The sequence below is a fragment of the Acomys russatus genome, chromosome 28 (genome assembly GCF_903995435.1).
Source record: "Acomys russatus chromosome 28, mAcoRus1.1, whole genome shotgun sequence".
In the NCBI taxonomy this organism is placed as follows: domain Eukaryota; kingdom Metazoa; phylum Chordata; class Mammalia; order Rodentia; family Muridae; genus Acomys; species Acomys russatus.
The window spans coordinates 39,349,505-39,372,932 of NC_067164.1; the positions used below are offsets into that span (position 1 = coordinate 39,349,505).

The window sequence follows — 23,428 nt, forward strand, 5'->3', positions numbered from 1 at the left end:
GTTTCAGGCATGCTTTGTAGCGCCTGCTTATGCTGTGCTGAGGACCAGACCCAGGGCTTTATGCATGGTGGGCGGGCACTCTAGGCGCTGAACTGCACCCCTACCGCAATCCAATGTTCTCAGCAACAACAAAGTTTTAATAAAGCATTAACTGCAGAAAAAGGTAAGTATGAAAACTGCTTCTCTTCTAAGGACTATCATCTCCCTTCTCAGTAAACAAAATAAACAAGAGGAAGAGGGAGGGAGAGAGGGAGGACAGAGGAAACACCAGGGAAGGAAATGGGAACACTGGGCACAGACCCTGCAAGGCCTATTTACCAGTTCCTTATCCAGGGTGCCCACTCTGACAGTTAAAATCAATAACCATAACATACATTTCCAAGGTTTAAACTTCAACATGCAGTTATGTTATGTGATTCTTTCCAGCATCAGTCTATAGTCATTAGGAAAATGACTGATTAAAACTTAGAAACTCCATTATAAAATAAGTTAAAAATTACTGGTAGAGCTGTTTTCCTAGAGCCATTTTCAACTAACAGAGCACACTACCCATTACTACTCCATATGAATATTTTAAGTATTTGAGCTTAAAAAATCATGCAAGTACAACAAATCAAGATGTATCATTAGTGTAGGAACCACACAGGGCACAAGGAGTTAACATCACACCAGTTCAGATGAGTGACTCCATACACACACAAACACACACTCCCCCAGACACCGCTACCCCCCCCCTCAGCCCGTGTCCCCGCACATGCGCATTTGCTACCTGCGCAAGCGTCTCATCCAGCCACTTAGGATGATGCTGGGGATTGGCGAGAAGCCACTTGATGGCCGCGCTATAGACCTGCTTCTCGCTGTCAATGTTGAGGTCACTGGAGGACAGAAGCTTGTGGAGGTGCTGGGGGGACACGCTCACGAAGTCTTCGCATTCCACCACCTCTGTGAAGTGCTCGCAGGCGTACTGGTCCGCCATGTCCATCAGGTCTATCCGGTTGTGACTCTCCGCAAAGGCTCGCACCGCCAGGCAGTTGGAGGGGTGGAAATGCAACTTCATGTACTCGCAGCAGGCTCTGGCCACCAGTTCAACCTGCAGAATACAAGCTGCGTACAGCAGAGGCTGCACGTTGTCCACTGTCAACGTGAGCCGTGAAGAGTAGACGAACGTCACCAAGTCTTCCACGGCATCTCCGTCAAAGTCTCGAATCTCAATCAGCGCCTGCTTGGCCTCAGCCATTTCGGAGAGAAACATGGCTCTGAAGTAGGGGATCACACAAGCCAGCACCAACTTGTGACAGGAGATGAGCTTCGAGCCGACCTGTCCAAATCAACACACACACTGAGGAGGCGGTTCCACATGAGAGAACACGCGCCATAGACAGTGTTCACACGCCTGGGACTCACGTGAATGCTGAAATCCTTTAGCTACTTAACCTTCATTCTAGGCCAGTTTCTGGAAGTCAGGTAATTTCGCCGCTTAAATTAGCCACACTGAACTATTATTTTCTATGCTATCTCATATTTGAGGATCATTCTGTGAACTAGTAAACATTTTTAAGGCATCCTAAAAATAACATTTTAACAATTGTATAAGGGCTTAGTGGCAGGGGCTTGCTTTGCATGCATGAGGCTGTAAGTTCAATTCCCAGCCCCCCCTCAAATTGATAACACTCTATTACACCATAGTATCACAAAGCAGAGTCACGCAATTTCCAGAGAATAGCTATTTTAGTACGGCCTTTCCACCCAAGCTATGAAGTCAATAGCCAGAGGGGCAGTCTGAATGAGAATGGTCCCCCACAGGCTAACACACCTAAATGTTTGGTTCCCACCGGGTGGAACTGTTTGGGAAGGATCAGGAGGTGTGGCGTGTTGGAAGAGGGCTTTGAGATGTCAAAAGCCCATGCCATTCCCTTTCTTTCTCTTTCTTTCTGTTTCTAGACTGCTGTCCCAGCATGTGAACTCCCAGCTGCTGCTCCAGCACCATGCTGCCTGCTGCCGCCACGCTCCCTGCCACAGTGGACATGGACTCACCCTCTCATACTGTAGCCCCCAATAAACTCTTTTGTAAGTTGTCTGATCATGGTGTCATGGTGCAATAGAACAGCAACTAAGACATGTAAATTATAAAAAAAACAACTTTGTCTTTCTACAACTCTATTTTAATCTCTTGATTAAAAAACAAACAAACAAACACGTAGCTGGGCATGGTGGCACTCTTTTAATCCCAGTGCTCAGGGAGGCAGATCTCTGTGACTTCAAAGCCAGCCTGGTCTACAAAGTGAGTCTAGGACAGCCAGGGCTACACAAAGAAACCCTGTCTCAAAAAACAAAACCAAACCCCAAATGTATTCTTTTAGAATAACTATCCATTCTAAAGGCTCAAGATCTTTGTACAACCATATATGAAATACACAAAAAATCTGGCCTTGTACTATGCTAACTCTTCTCTGATATTATATATTTCATCATACAGTTTATTTCTGTATTTTCCTGTCACATAAAATAGTTATCTTTTACCAAAACAATTTAATAAAAAATTAGAACTATATAAACTTGGTGCTTCAAATTGGACTAAAAAATATATAAACTATAAAATAACTGTATGATTTAGTCATAGAAATACGTACCATGAAATATGTATTTGTGTATATGTGTGTCCTCAATACTAGTAAATGTTCTTGCTTACATTTTTGTTAGATCAAAGAACGAACATATGAACAATTCGAGATAGTAAGAACAAACTCATGTCAACCTTAAACTTTAGTAAAACATTTAGAATATAAACATTATTGAATTATTTCTTACTAAAATATTTAAAATACTTAAAACTGGCCACTTTGGAAAAACACAACAAAACAAGACTCTGCATCCCTAAGGCCCTTTACTGTCACCACAGGGGGCGCGGGGAGAGGACAGAGGGGCGGCAGGCAGTCTCACTTTTACTCAGACCCATAAACTAAGAACTCTAACACAGTAAGTGCACTGCCAAATTATGAGGTGAAATAGACTAAAGCTGTTGAAAAAGAGCGATTATAATCCCATTCGCTGTCAGTTCTTACTTAGAAGTCCGCTAATCCACTGCCCTACAGCGTGGCTTTCTCCACTGGTTTTCTCTCAGTCTGAAATGCCCAGCGGACACAGAGAAAAGCACAGCAGTGTTTTCTCCCAGTTCGACTGCCAACTTGCTAACACATTTGCTGCAACGGCTTCCATGTAAGTTCAAAGTAAATATATAATTATTCTCCAAGTGTTGGAAATGTTTGCAATCCTTCCACTTACTGGCACCACAGCTGCAACACACTATTTGATCATCTGACATTGGTTTTTAGGTCATTTCAGTTTCTTACACACAAATGACATCTTACAGACAAGTATTTTCTCTTAATTTTGGGATGGTTTTGGAGGACCCCACTTTTTAAATAGCTTGTTACATTCTGCTGACCTGCCTGTCCCGACCACAGAACAAGGCTGGTGACCCTTCACCTCAGGGCCACTTCTACAATGCTCTGGGTAATATGCTGCAAGTGAACATTTTTTCTTATTGGTTTTCCTTTTTTATTCCTTAATTATGCGACACTTTTCAATAATGTGGTTATTATGAAACTATTCTTTGTATACAAAATAATAAAAACAAATCTGTAGCCAAACCTCTTTTCCTTTATAAGCTATATTTTAAGTTTTCAATTTAACCTTTGATAATTTTGCTCTTTTAATTAATACTACTTTTTTAAAATTAACTAATTGCTGGGCATAGTAGTGCATGCCCAGCACTCTGGGAGGCAGAGGCAGGTAGATCTCAGTGAGTTCAAGGCCAGCCTGGTCTACAAAGTAAGTCCAGGACAGCTAAGGCTACACAGAAAAACCCTGTCTCCAAAACAAAACAAAAACCAAACTACAACAACAAAAAATTAACTAATTTAAATTACTCTTAGTGGGCAGAAAGTGTTTGTCAAGATCTAAAAGGAGAGAGGTAGATAGATGTACCAATTTCAAAATAATCTTCACATGTACTAAATTACCACATGACAGTAACTCCCCAATGTTCTACAATAATTATACTTACTCTGATTCATTTTCAAATTATATAATAGAGACAATTCAGATTGTATTTTTCTTTTTTTCTCTTCTGAGCAACACAAAACAGACTTAACCAACCAACCAGCCCTCATTCCCAGCTGAATGGACAGGAGACCATCACAGAATTCTGATGACACCACAACACTGCAGAGTGCTCATGCACTGAGTAGAGGGGACCGCCTCTGTTATCATCCCTTTTTTATTAGCTACAACTGGGATACGGTCTGAAAGGCCCCTCCCCTAAGGGATTTGAGGAATGAAGAAACCATGTGGCTCTGAGCTCATGAAGTCACAGGCTTGTAAAAGGGTTAGCTGGAACCAGCTTAGGCCTTTCTCCTTCTGCCTTGCAGCACGTGAGGACACAGCAAATGCGTCCTCACTGGCTCGTCCTCACTTTAGAAGCATAGAGAATAGCCCCACCAGATAGCAAGCCTGCTGTGTCTTGAGTTCCTCTGCCTTCAGAGCTGCAATACAGAAACGTCAGCCTGCTTTCAGGTCAGCAATCACTAGTTATAATGTAAACAATTCGTCTTTCCTCCCTTTGCAAGGTAATATTATAATGCAGATCACACACTGTTTTCCAATAATCTTTAGAGTGATTGTTCTTCCTGGGCCAGTTGAAGTTTTGACAATAATTACACCAGTTAAAATTTTAGAAAATATTAACAGAGCCCATGAACATTGGCTTAGAAAAATCAAACACTTTTTAAAAGTCAAATAATATAAACAGTATATATTATGACACCATTAAGAATTGCTGCATGGCCTGGGCTGCGGAGATGGCTCAGTGGGTAAAAGCCTGGGTTCAGTTCCCAGCACCCTCACAGTGACTCACAACCACCTGCAACTCCAGTCCCAGGGGACCAGATGTCCTCTTTCCATCTCTCCAGGCACCAGGCACACAAGTGGTGCACATGCATGCATGCAGGCAAAACACACGTGCTACTGGGGCTCTCACTCTATATTTGTATTACCCCTTCCACATAAAATTAACTTGCACCTATAGTAAGGGAGTGGGATGTCCTCAAGCTACATGACATGTGAGTTAACGGTGTGTATGCAATGCTATCTGCACTGACAGCATATGGGATCCAGAAGTGGATGCTACGAAATGACCCTTAAGGAGGCTGTGGAGTGTGTGCTTAGCACGTGAGTGTTCAGTTCACTCACTAGCACCTAGACAATAAAGAGTGTGTGAAATGCTCAGCCATACATAACCTTAGAGCTTTCCTTACCTAAAGTATTTAAAAACGTTTCCACTAGTAAACATAATAGTATGTAAACAAGATTTGCCTCCTGAAATGACCTGAAGGCAATATATTAACTCTTATGTAAGTCCTTCTAATCACCTTTCAGACATCACTAAGACATCTGAGCCTCTATAAAAATGCCACATTACGCTCATCTCTGGCTCAATTTCAAATTCCCACAAAGCAAATATAGCCCACTAGTCACATTTTTCTTTCCACTTAACACCTACTCTAAGGTTTAAATGAGCTGGTGGCCTTATAACTGGACAGCACAGCCACGTTTACGGTGCTTGTCTTTCACACACAATGACCATTGGAGGAAACACGCTGACTACGCTGATTTACAGGAAGCCACGAATCCTCCCAAAGCAGTGTGCATCTCCAACACTGTAGCCCTGGATGTTCTAAACTTGCTCTGTAGACCAAGCTGGCCTGTGACTCTGCAGTGCTGGGATTAAAGGCATGTGCCACCACTGCCTGGCAAGTTGAGGCCCTGTCTCAATAAAAGGGAAAAGAAAAAAGAAAGAAAAAGAACCTTTAACGCTTAGAGAAATAGAAACAGTGATTAAAAGTCTCCCAACCAAACGGAAAGCCCAGGGCCAGATGGGTTTAATGCACAATTCTACCAGGTTTTCAAAGAAGAATTCATGTCAGTATTCCTCAAATTATTCCACAAAGTAGAAACAGAAGAAACGTTGCCCAATTCTTTTTATGAGGCCACAGTTGCCCTGATTCCCACACCACACAAAGACTCAGCAAAGAGAATTACAGACCAGTTTCCCTGATGAACATTGATGCAAAAATATTCAATAAAATACTGGCAAACTAAATCCAAGAACACATCAAAAGGATCATTTACCATGATCAAGTAGGCTTCATCTCAGAGAGTCAGGGATGGTCAACGTTATCCACCACATAAACAAGCTGAAAGACAAAACTGCATGACCATCTTGTAACATGTAGAAAAGTCCAACATCCCTTCATCATAAGAGTCCTGGAGAGACTAAAGAGACAAGAGACAAAACTCAACATAATAAGGTGCTTTACAAAAGGCCATTGCCAACATCAACTGAAAGAGGGAGAAAAACCAAAGTATTTTCACTAAAATCAGGAACAAGACAAGGATGTCCACTTTCTGTATATCTGTTCAATGCAGTACTTGATGTCTTAGTTAGAGAGGAAGAGAACAGAAGCAGATCAAGGGGACACAAAGAGGAAAGGAAGAAGCCAAAGTCTCTTCATCTGCAGATGACAGGATCTTATACACGAATGACCCTAAAACACCACCAGGAAACTCTACAGCTGACAGTCACTTTCAGCAAAGTAGCATTGTACACAACTCACCAAGGCCAGCAGCCTTCCTATCCACACATGGCAAACAGACTGAGAAAGAAATCAGGGAAACAGTGACGTTCCCAATAGCCTCAAAAAAGTATCTTGGGGGTAATTCTAACCAAGCAAGTGAATGTTTTGTATGATAAAAACTTTAAGACACTGAAAAAAGAAATCAGAGGATGGAAAGATCTCCCATGCACATGAACCAGTAGGATTTAACATAATTAAAATGGCCATCCTACTGAAAGCAATCTACAGATTCAATGAATCCATGTCAAAATCCGAACACAATTCTTCACAGAATTTTTTTGTATTTTAAATTAATAAATTAATTTTCATTTGAGTGAAAATGTCCCCCTTTTATTAAGCATATCCCTTTTTAAAAAAAGATTGATTTATTTATTATGTATACAGTGCTCTGCCTGCATGTACACTTGCAGGCCAGAAGAGGGCACTAGATCTCATTATAGATAATTGTGAGCCACCATGTGGTTGCTGGGAATTGAACTCAGGACCTCTGGAGGAGCAGTCAGTGCTCTTAACCTCTGAGCCATCTCTCCAGCCCCACATATTCTTTTCTCATATTATATAACCTGAATACCGTTTTCCCTCCTTCTACCCTTCCCCGTTCCTCCCCACCTCCTCTCTCATCTGGACCCACTCCCTTTGATTTTCTCATGAAAAAAGAACAGGCTTCTAAGAGATAACAACAAAATATAATGGGATAAAACAAAACCATCCTATCAAAGTTGGACAAGCCAAGCCAACAGAAAAATAAAAGAGCCCAGCAGAAGGCACAAGAATCAGACACGCACTTGCTCACACACTCAGGAGTCCCATAAAGGTACTAAGTGGCCGGGCGGTGGTGGTGCACACCTTTAATCTCAGCACTTGAGAGGCAGAGGCAGGTGAATCACTGTGAGCTCGAGGCCAGCCTGGTCTACAAAGTGAGTTTAGGAGAGCCAAGGCTACACAGAGAAACTCTGTCTTGAAAAAAACAAAACAAAACAAAACACAAAAAACAAATACTAAGCAAAAAGCTATAGTGAATACGCAGAGGACCCGGGGCAGACCCGTGCAGGCCTGTGCTTGCTGTTCCAGTCTCTGTGAGTTCATATGAGCCTTGCTCAGTTGTTTTAGAGGACACTGTTGTCCTGGTGTCATCTGTCCCCTCTGTCTCCCCTACTCCTTCTGCCTCCTCTTGCATGGGGTTTCCTGAGCTAAGGGGAGGGGTTTGATGCAGATATCTCATTCAGAGCTGCCTTCACAAAAATTGAGAGGACAATTTTTAGCTTCATTTAGAAACATGCCAAGAGTCGCCCTGCTAGAGGAGCTCATTAGGTATGTGGGCTTTCTAGGCAGTGATCTGGTGTTTTGCAAGGTCTGTACCATGATGCACCCCAGAACTGCTCCCAACCTCTAACAACCCTGTCAATTGTGCACTGCTGCAGCTCTCTAAAATCTAGCATTAGAGCCGGGCGTGGTGGCGCACGCCTTTAATCCCAGCACTCAGGAGGCAGAGGCAGGTGGAGTGCTGTGAGTCTAAGGCCAGCCTGGTCTACAAAGTGAGTCCAGGACATCCAAGATTATACAGAGAAACCATGTCTTGAGGAATCAAAAAGAAAACGCATCTGGCATTGGTGTGGACTGTCACTTTCTGGGTATTGACCAGCTCTGATTGAGCAAACTTCCTACAGGATCTTGTTGAGGATGTACTGTTGTTCAGATGAATTAATCCCTGATTATAGAATTCCTGATTTGATTCAAATAATTTTAAAAGTCAAATTGTTTTAGAAAATCTAAAACAATTTTAGAGAGTTTATGGCTGCAATAAATACCTTTATGGACCTCCAGATGCCTCACTAAGGATAGCCTTGAAGCAGATTTGTGGCTTCAGATAAGCCTTCACTCCAGATGGCACCACGAACCCTGGTATTCATCATAAATATAGGCAAGTTGGTTTAAACTTTCCATGAACCCAAGATATAATGGGGTTACCTAGAAATGTCTAAAATAAGATGAGCCTTAATGTCTAAATCTACAAACTGTTCTAATTCCTTATACCTTGTCACTTTGTGGAATCATATGCTGTCATTTTAAATTTACTGTTTCTTAGAATGAAAGGCAGATAAAATTACTGTCCTGGACTCATTATGAACTAAGAGATAGCTGGATAATGTATAGCTTGGTCAGTCTTACTTGAAAAGTCATATATTCTTACAAGTTTTAGACCCTGTTAACCTTTAGGTCTTGTCAACCTTTGTCACTCTGAACTCACTGTGAAACCTATGTAATGGTGACATAGATAAGAAACGTTTACTTTTAAAACATGTAACCTGTTGTATTTTAGAATCCATCTGTTTTTGTGACTGTGGGGGTCATTCCTTTTTCTCAGAAGTATAGGCACGGTAATCAACAATAAACGGTGTTGAAATTGGGAGGCTTTGCTTCATCCAGTTGAAGTTAAGATGCCTAACTTCACCCACCTTTTCTCTTGAATGTGTGTGTGTGAGTGGCTTATTTTCTATCTGAATGTGTGTGTGTGAGTGGCTTATTTTCCATCTGAATGTATGTGTGTGAGTGGCTTATTTTCTATCTCTCTCTTATTTCTTATTTCCCTGCAGATTCACAAATAAGTTAACAGACTCAGGGCTCGCCTGTCAGACAAGCAGGCATACTTTAGCTTAGTGGAGATCTCTGCAAAGAGGCCTGTCTACTGATCAAAGAGCCTCCTTTTACGACTCCCCTGCAGTTTTTGTCTAGAAACCGCATTTACAGCCCTGGAGGTAGGAAAATTATGGTCAGTTTAATTTTTCCTCCTTGGCTGCAGTACAGCCAGCCTCCAGAGAAGGAACCCTGGGCTCCCTTCCCTCTTTATTTTCTCAGCTGCCTGAGCCATCAGCTCTGGTGACTCAAGGGAGGAAGCAAACTGGAGGGGAATCGGCATCCAGCCCCAGAGACCCCACCCTGGACCTTCCTGGAGCTGCTGCAGACAGACATGAACACACACACACACACACACACACACACACACACACACACACAGACACACACCCCTCTCAGGGTAGTGAAAATAATCCTGAATAATAAAACCCCTGCTGGGGGTATCACCATCACCAATCTCCAGGTGGATAGCACAGAGCTCCAGAAATAAAAACAGCATGGTATTAGAGTAAAAGCAGACACGTTGATCAATGGAATTGAAGACTCAGATATAAGTGTACATATCTATGGACACATGATTTTTGACAAAGCCAGAAATGCACACTGGGAAAAACAGAGCATCTTCAGTGACTGGTGCACGTGAACCTGGATGGCTGCAGGTAGCAGGATGTGAGCAGATCCACACCGTCACCCTGCACGGAACTCCAGATGGGTCAGGGACCTCAACATAAGACCTCATACACTGAATCCATTAGAAGAGAAAGTGGGAATAGTCTTGAAGTCACATGCCCAGGAAGACTTTCTGAACAGAGTACCATTAGCACAGACACTAAGGCCAACAGTTGATAAACAGACCTCATCAAACTGAAAAGCTTCTATTTGAGCAAAGAAGCAATGCACAGAATGGGAAAAGATCTTTACCAATTACACATATGATAAAGGGTTAGTATCTAAAATTTATTAAGAAACCAAACAACAACAAAACCTGGACATCAAGAAAACAAATAACCCAGTTTAAAAATGGGGCATAGCATGACTTGATCACTGCCCCTTGGCAGGACAGCCTTGCGGGCACACAGATGGGGAGAGCAGGCTATCCTGATGAAGCCGGACAGGCTGAGGTCAGATGGTTGGGGAGGAGGCCCCTCGCAGAGGTTAGGATGGAGCGGACAGGCTGAGGTCAGATGGTGGGGGGGGGGGGCCCTCGCAGAGGTCTAGGGGAGGGGAGAGCAGGCTATCCTGATGGAGCGGACAGGCTGAGGTCAGATGGGGGGGGGAGGCCCCTCACAGAGGTCTAGGGGAGGGGAGAGCAGGCTATCCTGATGGAGTGGACAGGCTGAGGTCAGAGGGTGGGGGAGGAGGCCCCTCGCAGAGGTCTAGGATGGGGAGAGCAGACTATCCTGATGGAGCAGACAGGCTGAGGTCAGAGGGTGGGGGAGGAGGCCCCTCGCAGAGGTCTAGGATGGGGAGAGCAGGCTATCCTGATGGAGCCCGACAGGCTGAGGTTAGATGGTGGGGGGAGGCCCCTCGCAGAGGTCTCAGGGAGGGGAATAGGGCAGAAGAGGGAGAGAGGTAGGAACAGGAAGGGATAACAATCAGGATGTAATGTGAATAAATCATAATAATTTTTTTTTTTTTTTTTTTTTTGGTTTTTCGAGACAGGGTTTCTCTGTGTAGCCTTGGTTGTCCTGGACTCACTTTGTAGACCAGGCTGGCCTCGAACTCACAGCGATCCTCCTGCCTCTGCCTCCCGAGTGCTGGGATTAAAGGCGTGCGCCACCACGCCCGGCTTCATAATAATTTTTAAAAGATGTCTGCCTCTATGACCAGCTTGTTAAATATTTTTATTAATGTAAAAAAAATCAAGCAGTAAATAAATAAAGAAGTAAAAATAGGGCACAGAACTAAGCAGAGAGTTCTCAAAGGATGAAACAAATTGCTGAGAAACGCTTAAAGAAATGTCCAACCTTCTTAGTCATCAGAGGGATACAAGTCAAAACTACTTTGAGATTCCATCTTACACCAGTCAGAATAGCCAAGGGTAATAAAACAAAGTAGCTCATGCTGGTGAGGATGTGGGAAAAATACAGTCACTCAATGCTGGTGGGACGACCAACTTACTCTGCTGCTACAGACGTCAACATGGCATGGCAGTTCCTCAGGACCCTGGGGGCAGATCCACCTCAGATCCAGCTCTCAAATTCTTGGGCATATACCCAAAGAGCTCTCCATCCTAGACAGAGACACTTGCTGATGCGTGCTATTGCTGCCTATCCATAACAGCTAGACACTGGAAACAACCTAGATGTTCATTAACTGATGGAAGACAATTTGGTACATTTATACAATGGAGTATTATTCAACTCTTAAAAAAATCAAATTATGAAATTTACAGGTAAATGGAATGTGCAACAAAAAAACATCCAGAAGTAAGCCACACTCCAAAAGACAAATTGATGCTTTCTCTCTCTCTCTCTTTTTAAAAAAGATTTATTTATTATGTATATAGTGTTCTGCCTGCAAGTACATATGCAGACCAGAAGAGGGCACCAGATCTCATTTATAGATGGTTGTGAGCCACCATGTGGTTGCTGGGAATTGAACTCAGGACCTCTAGAAGAGCAGCCAGTGCTCTCAACCTCTGAGCCATCTCTCCAGCCCGATGCTTTCTCTTACAATGTGGAGATTAGCTTTTAGTTTTCAATGCGCGTGCTACAATCTGCACAGCCACAGTGGTTAGGTTCGTGGTACAGGACTCCAGAAAGGAGGGTCTCCCCTGGAAGGGGGAGTGGAATATACAGTTGTGGAGAGACAGGTGTGGGATAGGAGACTGGAGTGAGATGACTGCATGGAGAGAGGGGTGGACAAGGTGGTCAGAGAGGAGGAAACAGGAGGGACAACTAACAGTCAGGGCCACTTCTGGGTCGTATGAAAACTTCCTGCTGTAGAAGTTTCCTAAAATGTATCCATACAGAAAGAAACCTACACGGAATTACCACACAACCGTAGAGACAGTGTTCCAACCAGACATCTTTCACAGCCAAGTGAAGCCTCCAGTGTCAGGACTTGGCGACTCGCAGTTGAGCTGTTGGCCCAAGCGGCCTTCTGTGAACTCCCAAACGCCTCAGGCTACTACCAAAGCACTTTGTTGCTCTCCACAAACTCATGGTAAGGTCCTATTGCTAACGAGAACACTTAGGTATCTCCCTGGTCATGGGGAAGTTGAGCTGGTGCCTCACCGGAGGCTCCACCCTGCTGATTAGTGTTCATGGTGCTGGGAGGTGCTCTGCGCGCTACCAATGGAGAAAGGTAACCACTGACCCAGCCACAGACCTGTGATCTTCAACAGCGACTTACCTGCAAGGTCCACTAGTACACACTGTGGCACAAACACTGTGGGCATAACCAACCACTTCCTGGTTGGAATTAAGGCCCACTCCAGCAATATGGAGCCAATTAACTCATGGGTCTAGGGGGAAAACAAACACTATTGTTCTGCTAGAGAAACAGCAATAAAGTGACTCCTCATGACACTCTGCTCTACCCACAGATCAATGAGTGCCTCACATGGCATCAGCAGAGAAGCTTCTCCCTGCAGCAGACGGGAACTAACACAGAGACCCACAAGTGGACAATGTGCACAGAGTGAGGGACCTTAGGACATCCGGTCTTCACTAAGCCCCTCCCCTCAGAGCTCAGGGAGCTACGAGAAAGAGAAGGCAGAGACTGTAAGAACCAGAGGTGACGGATGACTCCCAGGAAACAGTGTCTTTCAGACACAAGGCTGACACACACTGGAACTCACAGAGACTGTGGCAGCACCACATGACCTGCACAGACTCAAGTCAGAGGGCATCCGAGTTCTGAGAGGGGTAACTGAGAGGGGTAGAGTGGACACGGGCTCCAACCCCTGTGCATCTCCAACTGACAACCGCTTACAAAGGAGCGCTTAGTTTTCACAATGGAGCCTCACTGTGTAGCAACCATACTTAAGGGCAGTAGGTGCTGACACGGGTCAATGGTGTTTTGTGGACTTCTGTCTCACAGAGCTTCGTCTGGGCACTTCCTGTCTCACAGAGCTTCGTCTGGGCACTTCCTGTCTTACTGGTCTCTTGCTTCTGTATTATGATTTCTGATTTTGTGAGTTTTGTGGGTCTGTGTGTGGTATTACTTTAAGTTTTTGGGTTTTTTTTTGTTTTTTGTCCCTCTAGTTGGGTTGTTTGTAGTTTTGCTTGCCTGTTTGAGAGATGGAGGGAGGGGGGAGAAAGGGTATGGAGCTGGGTGGGTGGGGAAAGGGAAGGATCTGGGACGAATGAGGGAGAGAAAATGGTGACCAGAATTTATTGTATGAAAATTTTCAATTAAAAACATAGACTAGCAGTTAATTAGTATAACAGTGTGACTATTTCTTCAATAAAAAAGACCAATCCAGGTACAGTGCAGCACACTGTAATCCTGACACACAGGAAATATGAGGCAGGGTGGTCATGACTTCAAAGCTAACTCGGGCCACGCAGGAGACATTGATTCACAGATGACCGAGCTTAAAGTCACCCTGACTTAACAAGTCAGGGACAACTTAGCATTTTCCAAGTACATAAACCTTCATTTCTTGCAATACACCAAACAAGTTGGGAAAAGAAAGAAGCGGCCTCACCTTTAGTGTGACGTCACAGAGCTCCCCGTTCTCGTAGAACCGGAGGAGGGAGCTGTGAAAGTCTTTCCAGGCTTCATTGGCTTCGAAGATGAAGGAGTCGTCGCCATCACCCTCGCTGACAGAGGACCTGCTCCTCGCCGCGGGCTGCTGCTGGTGCTGGTGCGGGTGCTGGCGCCGCCCCTTTGTCATGTGACTCCTAACTTGTTTCCCATTGGTAGATTCTGAAGCCATTTGCAACATTCTTCTTTTTATATAGCTCTCTTCTGAAACATCCCATTTATTTATTTTTCCCGAGGGTGAGAAGACAGAAGACAGAGGCAGCCACTAAACTTTAGACATCTTTCAAAATTCCTTCAATTGTCACTATATAGTTCGCTGTAATGTTAAAAAAAAAAAAGCAACAAAACACAAAGATAAACTAAAAGTTGTTATCATTGATTATAACTATCCATAAGATACATGCAAGCTCATTGGTCACCGCTGGAGGACCCTGCAGCTTCACAATAAATGTCACATGACTCGCTACACCTAACTATGTCAGAGAAGAACACCTTTAAACTTCAATGCAGAAACAACTAAAGGGCACAGACGTTTGAAACACAGGGTACACTGGCCTCAAAAGCAGAAGTTAAAACTTGGAGGTTTAGAAACTTTTTGTGGACTCCAGGCAAAAATAAAGGATGGTTTTATTGAATTAGGTTCTATGTCAGACTGATCCCATCACTTAGAAACTTACTTAGTTCTTCTGGGAAGTGAGTATATCACTTATAGGAATAGTTCAAGAGCTAAAAATATACAACCAGAAACAGGAAGAGCTGCCCTGTAGTGCACAGACCTCCCTGGAGTGTGCAGACATCACTGGAGTGCACAGACCACACTTCATTAACAAGTGCATTTGATGAATATTCTTATCATTGATAGATGTGTGCTACAATTCTGTCTAGGTAACATAAACAAAGGGTTTTTAATTAAACCATCAGCTACCACTTACTGTCTGTGATCTTCTTTGAGCTTTTCTTTTCTTTTTTTTCTTCTGAGACAGGGTTTCTCTGTATAGCCTAGGCTGTACTAGACTCATTTTGTAGACCAGGCTATCTTTGAACTTAAAGTGAACCCCCTGCCTCTGCCTCCCAAGTGCTGGGATTATAGATGTGTGCCACGATGCCTGGCCCGAATTTTATTTTTTAATTTTTTTGTTTTGTTTTGTTTTGTTTTTTGAGAGAGAGTTTCTCCTTGGCTGTCCTAGACTTGCTTTGTAGACCAGGCTGGCCTCGAACTCACAAAGATCCGCCTGTCTCCTGGCAACACCCAGCCTGCCTCAAAGAAGGTAATGAGCATCGAGGAACCTCCTTATGGAGATGGCTTCAGATGTGGCAAACCAGCCACTGGGCAAAAATGTCCTTGTTTTCTGTCACAGAATTTGGCCTGAAATGGGTAAGCTTGGATGCAGGTAGAGTTGATGGCCGAACTCTGCCAAGTCGGGGTAGGCAAGTCCTCAATAGTCCCTGCTTCACAAATATGTCTGTCAGATATACTGGACCAGAAGGCTGAAGACAATGCTCTAATGAGTTAGAGAGTTTTGAGTGACTGTTCAGGCAGCAAAGTGTCCCTGTCACTTTTTCATTTTGGAAGCTGTTAACCTGCACTTCCTGTTCACTCAAGTAATTAATTTTATTCCTTCTCAAGCCTCTGATGGGGTTGAAGACAGCAAAACATTATGAGAATAGCATGAATATAACAATTGTTTTGTTCTTGTGCGTGTATATTATATATTGTTGTAATAATATAAATGTATAGGAAAAAGGTTTTTTTTTTAATTATTAGACTAAAAAGGGGAATTGTGGAGGAATGTCTTGAGTGGATGTAACAACTGTCAATAAAGCGCCGTTTAGCCAATCCGCTGGGCAGAAGGTCAGGAAGTGGAAGGCGGGACTTCCTGGAGAGGGGTGGAGTCAAGCTTTGACAGTGAACAGTAGATGGAGAGTTGGAGGAGAGAAGCCACCAAGGATCAGACTGGCAAGTGCTTGGGATATATGTAGATTATGAGGATTAGAGTAGTTTATTTTAGTGTATTGTTTAAAAATTCGCAGTTTAGATTCTGCCTGGCTTGTGCTTGCAGCTTTGAATTATGTTTCTGTCTCTTTGTCAGTTATTGGCTTCCTAGGCCAAACACATACATTTTACTGTAACTCAGAGAAAGACTGGAACTTGGTAAAAACACAAGCTAGGGGTGTGGGCTAGCGGTAGGGCACTTGCCTAGCATGTGTTCAATCCCCAACACCAGAAGAAAAAACCCTAAAGTAATGACCAACCATTACAAAACAACCTGAATATCAAATGCAAAGAAGTGAAACTGGTCCCTTACCTTCTGTTACTGACAAACGTTAACTAAAAATGGAGTTGGTCCCTAAACATAAGCCCTGACATAGGAGACTACTAGGGGACAGGGCGTGCTGTAATCCTAGTACTCAGGAGAGGAAGAGGGAGGGAGGGAGGGAAGGAGGAAGGGAGGGAGGGAGGGAGGAGGAAAACACTTAAGAAGTGGAAGTTCTCTTTGATGCAATAATGGGAGAAATGAGAAGGCACAACCTGAAAAGCAACAGAATTGTTTACACTGGAGTAACTGTACGTGTGCAATCTTCTCTCACAAGTAAATCATAACGAACTAGAGAGAGTCTAAAGATTTGTACAAATTCAACTGAAGGGAAGGGAGGCGGGAACAGCGCTGCTGAGAAGAATCAGGCTGGAGCTGTAGACAAGGAGCCCAGCGTTCTTATTCTTCTCAGGGTTTATGGAAGGAAGCTGCCCATACGTCCTTCACCGTGATGGATGTGACATCACAAGACAGGCTCTCTGTGCTCTCCTGTCCTCGGGGAGGCAGCAACAAGCTTATCCTGCTGGCTTCCAGTGCTGTATGATAAGAGTGGCCCTCCTATTGCTCAGCACGGAGACGGGCGGCAGAAGTATACACATTTGCATTGAACAAGAAGTAAAGTGTCCGGAGCTTGTAGGACCCCCCACCACTGTCTGCTTTACTTACTTTCACTGTGGAGACCTGGTGGTGGCGACATCCTATTGCTTAACGACATACCTGATGCTAAGGCTGATAAAACTGAAAAGGCGGGTGGGACAGGAGAGAACAAGCCACTTCAATGGGAATGTTCCGAGATGAGGCTGGAGGCCTGCCCTTTGTCCCCAGGGAGGTCAGTTTACGTCTCATAGCATTTGTGAGCAGCACCCAGCACTAGTAAGTTTACAAGGTCACAGAACACAAGGGAGGCATAAGGAAATCACTCTGTTTCTCTGTACTAGCAATGCACGCCTGGAAAAAAGTGTGGGGGGTCCCTGCATCCAAGTGGACCAGGAAAGGGGGGTGCTCAGGCACACACCCAGTAAAGCACGGTCAGGACACACACGCTGAAATATTTTGTTGAAGCAAATCAAAGAAAACGGAAAGAAACGGGAAGCTGCCACAGTTCCTCGGCTAGACTCACCATACTACACATGATTGATTCTGATTCAAATCAATTCCAATAAAAACCACATAAGAAGTTTTTATAATAAAGACACAGACAAGCTGAGTCTAAATTTTATAATGGGAAGGCAAAGGATCCAGAAAGCAGGAAATACTTTTGAAGCAAGGTTTGAGGAGTTACTACATTCAATTTAAAACCCAGTATGCCTACTGCATTGGCGTCAGATCACGGAACTCCAAGCGTGGCTGGTACAAGCCAGCGACAGAGTGAGTGACAAGTGGAGGAGAACTCACCAACTGGCCACCAGCGACAACGTCAGGAGGCAGTGCTCAGGGGGAATGGCTGCCTGCCTGCTGCGGGCAAGGCCTTTGGTTCAGTCCAGAAACAAAGAGGAAGGGGGAGGCGTGCACATCATAGATTTCCAAATAACACAAGGAGGCTTTTCACTCATGCATGTGCGTGTGTGTGCATGTATGTGCGTGCGTGCGTGCCATGTATGTGCACGCATACACATGGCAGGCATGTGGTGGTCAGAAGGCAAGCCTGGTGTGCGACCTTAGGTGCCTTGGGCCTTTTCTTTGTGACAGAGTCTCTCATGCCCTGGTGCAGCTCACCAGGTGCGCTTGGCTAACTGGTCAGTGGGCTTCTAATGACCCACCGGCCTTTATCAGTGAGTTCACCATCACTTTTGGGATTACATGTGCATGTTAACACGCCTGGACGATCTGTGTGTTTGCTCTTGTTTTTTTTTTTTTTTTTAAGTTTATTTATTATTTATATAGTAGTCTGCCCACATGTGTGCCTGAAGGTCAGAAAAGGGTACCAAATCTCACTATATAAATGGTTGTGAGCCACCATGTGGTTGCTGGGAATTGAACTCAGGATCTTTGGAAGAACAGACAGTGCTCTTAACCTCTAAGCCATCTCTCTAGCCCTCTTTTTTGTTTTTTCGTGACAGGGTTTCTCTGTGTAGTAGCTAGCCTTGGCTGTCCTGGAGCTCACTCTGCAGCCCAGGCTGGCCTTGAACCCACAGAGATCTGCCTGCCTCTGCCTCCTAAGTGCTGCGGATATGAGCTCAGGTTTTCCTGCTTTTGAGGCAAATGCTTTTACAGAGTGAATTATCTCCCCAGCCTTAAGAGACCTTACTCCTGAGGTGCAGTCTGCATATAGTGGCACAGTGACCTCACTCTAAAGGGCACCCCATGACAGGAGAGAACAGGGGATAAGTTCACAGTGGTAACACCTGACGCAGACTACCCTTCAGCCAGCTCAGGATATGATCGAGTGTTGATCAAGAGCAACACCAGCTGACCTCACGGACTTACGCAGCCTTCGCTCAACACGCCACAGTGAGGACAGCGTGCTAAGTCTGTTGTCTCTACTTCTCACAGCCCACAGCCTCAGTGTGGCTGTGAAAAAAGCATCAGGCAAATACAAAAGGAACACTCTACAAAACATCCGACCAATAAGCACCAGTCGTTAGGAATGAAGGAAACCCAGTTACCGTGGTGGCCAGGAGAAGCCCAAGGAGACACAGAATCTAAAGTTACTGCAGCGTCCTAAATGGGATTCTGAAACAAGGGGGTAAACAGAGAGCAGGAACTGGGATAGGTGGAAGCTTTCGTGGGGGTCAATGCTTTGCCAACTTGACATAAACTAGAAGAAGATGGACCCTTGACCGAGAAGCAGCCCCCATCACAGGAATAGTGGGCATGTCTGTGGGGGGCATTTTCTTAACTGCTAACTGATACAGGAGGGCCCAGACCACCGTGCAGGTGCTACCCTAGACAGGCAAGCGCAAGCTGTGTAAGAGAGGTCACTGAGCCAGCCAGAGGAAGACACAGAAAGCCGGGCCCCTCCATCAGTTCTCCATCAGGCACCTGCCTCAGCTTCCTTAGGAGATGACCTGTGCCTGTAAGGTGTAATAAACCCTAACCCACCCTCCCACCCACCCAGTTTACTTTTGGTCATGGTGTAAGCACAACAAAAACAAACTAGGACAGTCTTAATTAATAAATATGCATTAATAGAAGTGAATTGAAACAATCCCACCAAACTAACATCAGAAGCCAGTAGAAGGAGACTGGCCAAGGGGTCTGTGGCAGTGCTAACACTTTAGCAATGCTACTGCAGCTCTCAGACTATTCTGAAACAAAAGTGACAAGACCATCAGAGACCATGTAGAGACAGCAATAACATGAGATTCAGAAACAGACCTACACAAACACAGCAATTGATTTTTGAGAAAGCACAAAGCAATTCAGTGAAGAAAAGATCTTTTCAATAAATGATGATAAAATAACAGTATAGCCATACAAACAAAAACTAAATAAATCTTCACCTAAACCTCATGTTAGTATGAAAATTAGTGGGTCAAAGATTATGATGAAAGGGGCTGGAGAGATGGCTCAGAGGCCAAGAGCACTGACTGTTCTTCCAAAGGTCCTGAGTTCAATTCCCAGCACCCACATGGTGGCTCACAACCATCTGTAAAGAGATCTGGTGCCCTCTTCTGGCCTGCAGGAGTACACGCAGGCAAAAATACTGTATACACAATAAATAAATAAATCTTAAAAAAAAAAAAAAAAAAGACTATGATGAAAAATAAACACACTCCTTACACTTTACATACTACACATAGAAAAAGCTTTGCATAGTCAGTGCTGGGGTGCTCTTCCCCCACACTGTATGAAGATGTGTCCACGTATTTTCAACTGTTGCTTGCTGTGCCAGCAGAGCTGAGTGCTGGCAAGGTATTGGGGGTCTCTGTGGCCTGCCGTCAGCTCTCTCTACGTAAGTGCTTGCCCCGCCTCACCTGCTCAGAAGGTCTCGGAGGTTGCCATGTTAAAAGACAAGCTGACAGGGTGAGGGTCACACAGCCCTCAACGCCAGAAAGTGAACCAAAGAGTCGGATGGCACTGCCCTGATGCTGACTGGTGGAATAAAGAGCTGGCAGCTTGGCTGAGGCAGGGGACTGGCAAGGATGAGCGGCAGCGAGAACCTCAATAAGAGGCACAGTGGCAGGGATTCAGGTTAAGTCAGAAGCCGGCTGAGAGTCTGGCCCAGGACAAGGCCGACAGCCATGAGCTACACAGATGCCTCTGTGTCCTTATTGCTAAACCACAAAAGCCTCACAATATCTGGCGCACCAGTGTGAGGGACAAGATCCAGGCTAAGACATGCGTTCCAGACACAGGACCAGGAGAGAACCAGACACAGGGGTGTGGGACGGAGATGGTGGCCCAAGTCGGAGGAGCTGAAATCCCAGACCTCAGAGTCCGTAATGTACGCTCGGAGCAGGTACATCCTAGAGGAGAGAGGTTACGTCCTAGAGGAGAGAGGTTAACGAGGCTCAAGTACAGAAACAAATATTAGGTTTGGAGCATTACACGAGAAATAAGTAGAAATGTTTTGTAAATGTGCGTAGATGCTGTGGGAATATAGACAGGCATAGAAAGAAATATTGCGTTTGAATATAATAAAGTGAAGTCTCCAAAAGAAAGAGAGAGCAATAAAATTAAGTAAAAATGCTTTGTAAATATACATAGAAGAAAATGACATCTCTGAATGAAAGGGAGAGAAAGAGAAATAAATAGAAATGTTTTGTAAATGTGCACAGAAAGTAAAGTCTCCCAAGGGAGGAGAGGTAGCCAGATTAAAAAGAAAACATTTTCTGCGTTAAAAAAAAAAAAAAAGGAAAACACTCTGGAGAGGGCACTTTGACCCGCATAGGGTCTCATTTTAGTTGCTGTTGTCATGGAGCTAACTACTATACGGTCAGTCATGATCGCAGTTTTCTGTGCCTTCTCTAACAAAGACCAGCATAAAGCAGACTTAGATACAGGCAGCTTAGAGACGCAGTGCCAAACAGTGGAAACAGAGGAAGGGAAAAAGCCCCCTCCTGACAGGAAGGCATCAGTCGGCAACTGGAGACCTCACTGGCTGCCAGAGGCCTGACAGCTCTTTCTGCTTGGGGCCTGCTGGTGCAGAGCGGCAACACCCGCATCTCAAAGAACCGCTGGCCAGGCTCGGCCGCTGCACCCCGAGATAATACAGCTGGTCTCAAACTTGGAATTCTCTTGTATGTGTGTGTGTGTGTGTGAGTTTTGTTTGAATGTTCCTCCCACCCTAATAGCGGGAATAACACAATATTAAAGGTCCCGCCATGGGAAGTGTTTTCTGTTTGCTTGTTTTGCCCGAATAGCAGGAACACCTCATATTAATTGCCTATGGCCCACAACTGGAGTAACTACTCGAGAGTTAAGTAATTATTTTAAATTACAAAGTGATTCCAGCTTAAATAGTCCAAGAAAATTCTCAGCTGAGGCTGAGAGAGAACTGGCTCTGGCAGAAAAGAGATTTAGGATGCGTGTGGACCACTCGGGTCCCAAGCTTGATCGTGTTTTTGTTATTTTGTCTTTGATTCATTCTTCCACAGGCGTTTGTTTGTTTGTTTGTTTGTTTTTGGTTTTTCAAGACAGGGTTTCTCTTGTGTAGCCTTGGCTGTCCTAGACTCACTTTGTAGCCCAGGCTGGCCTCGAACTCACAGCGATCCACCTGCCTCTCCCGAGTGCTGGGATTAAAGGCGTGCGCCACCACACCCGGCACCCACAGGAATTCTTATGCAGAGGGAAGACAATATCTTAAGAATTGATATGTTTAGCACACGGAGTAAAAAAATAAAGGCCTATGTAGAAAAGGTTTCTGGATGAATTATGAAAGGAAAAATAAGACCTCATCAATTAGCAGAAACAGAACAAGCTCTACACTATTGCTTAAATTACCTCACTTTGGGTAATCAATGAAGACTGGCAAAGAGCTTGCAGTCATTTTTTATTTATTTCTTTATTTTTGGGAGAAATTAACAAGTATCCGCAAAGCAAGCAACTTTAGTTTATAAAAAGAACTAGTTGGATCCTTCCTCGTACAGTAAAGAGGAGTCCCAATCTCTAAAGCTCCTTTATACAGATGACAATCAATTAGAAATCGCAGGTTATAAGTCAAGAAATACAAGTAATTCAAAGCCCATATGCTTTGGCTCAAAAAAAAAAAAAAAAAAAAATCAGAACTACATGCCGTTCTCATGGTTCTGTCAGACTTTCCAGAGTCTCTTAATACAGTTACTAACTCTCAATATGCAGTTGTTTTGCACACAGAAATTGCTGAACTTTTCCCAGATGATTCAGAATTAATGTTGTCATTTATACAACCACAGGAAACTCGAAACAGAAATCACCCCATATATATAAAACCCATATTCAGTCTCATACAAGTTTTCCAGAACCATTGGCACTAAGGAACAAGGAGATGGATCAATCATTAGTAGGGAGTGTATTAAAAGCTTCAGATTTTTATGAAAGGCATCGTGTAAATAGTAGAAGCTTAAAGAATAAATTTCCTACATCCTGGCTATCAAGACAAGGACACTATAAAACACTGTCCTACTTGTTCTTTGGATGATCATGTTCCATGATCTGCTGGAAGCAACCCTAAAGGTACTCCAAAACAGAAAGTTGGCAGATGTATGTGCTTCATTCTAAAGATGTTATAAAATTAAAGTATGTACATCATACAATGGGTACCTAGTTAGAATTCCAATGGGATTCTGCCTTGAGTTCTGAAAAGGCTGATTCTGTGATTACACACTGACTAGAGGGGCTGGCTGTCTTAGTGATACCTTTTCAGGTTAAGACTGATAATGCTCCAGTGTATGTATCCAGTAAAATGAAACAATTTTAAAAATATTATAGCATAAAACATGTTATAGGTATACCTTACATAAAACATGTTATAGGTATACCTTACAATCCTACAGGTCAAGCAGTTGTGGAAAGATCTAACCACACTTTTAAAAAGGTGCTCATAAGACAGAAGGGGACAAGACATCGCCCAGAAATATACTACATAATGCTTCATTAACTTTAAATTTCTTAAATGTCAGTGAGACAGGTAGCACAGCTGCTGAA

General features: G+C 44.0%; 1 protein-coding gene across 1 annotated transcript in view; it reads right to left on the reverse strand.

Moving 5' to 3' along the window:
* The window catches only part of Klhl8 (kelch like family member 8), a 56,572-nt gene that overhangs the window by 16,443 nt on the left and 16,701 nt on the right, over window positions 1-23,428 (reverse strand). The window contains exons 2-3 of the mRNA XM_051170630.1: window positions 13,987-14,361; window positions 770-1,318 (exon numbers count right to left, since the gene is read on the reverse strand). Coding sequence (XP_051026587.1) covers window positions 770-1,318; window positions 13,987-14,226 — 789 coding nt within the window. The 5' untranslated portion in view covers window positions 14,227-14,361. The remainder of the gene's footprint in view (window positions 1-769; window positions 1,319-13,986; window positions 14,362-23,428) is intronic.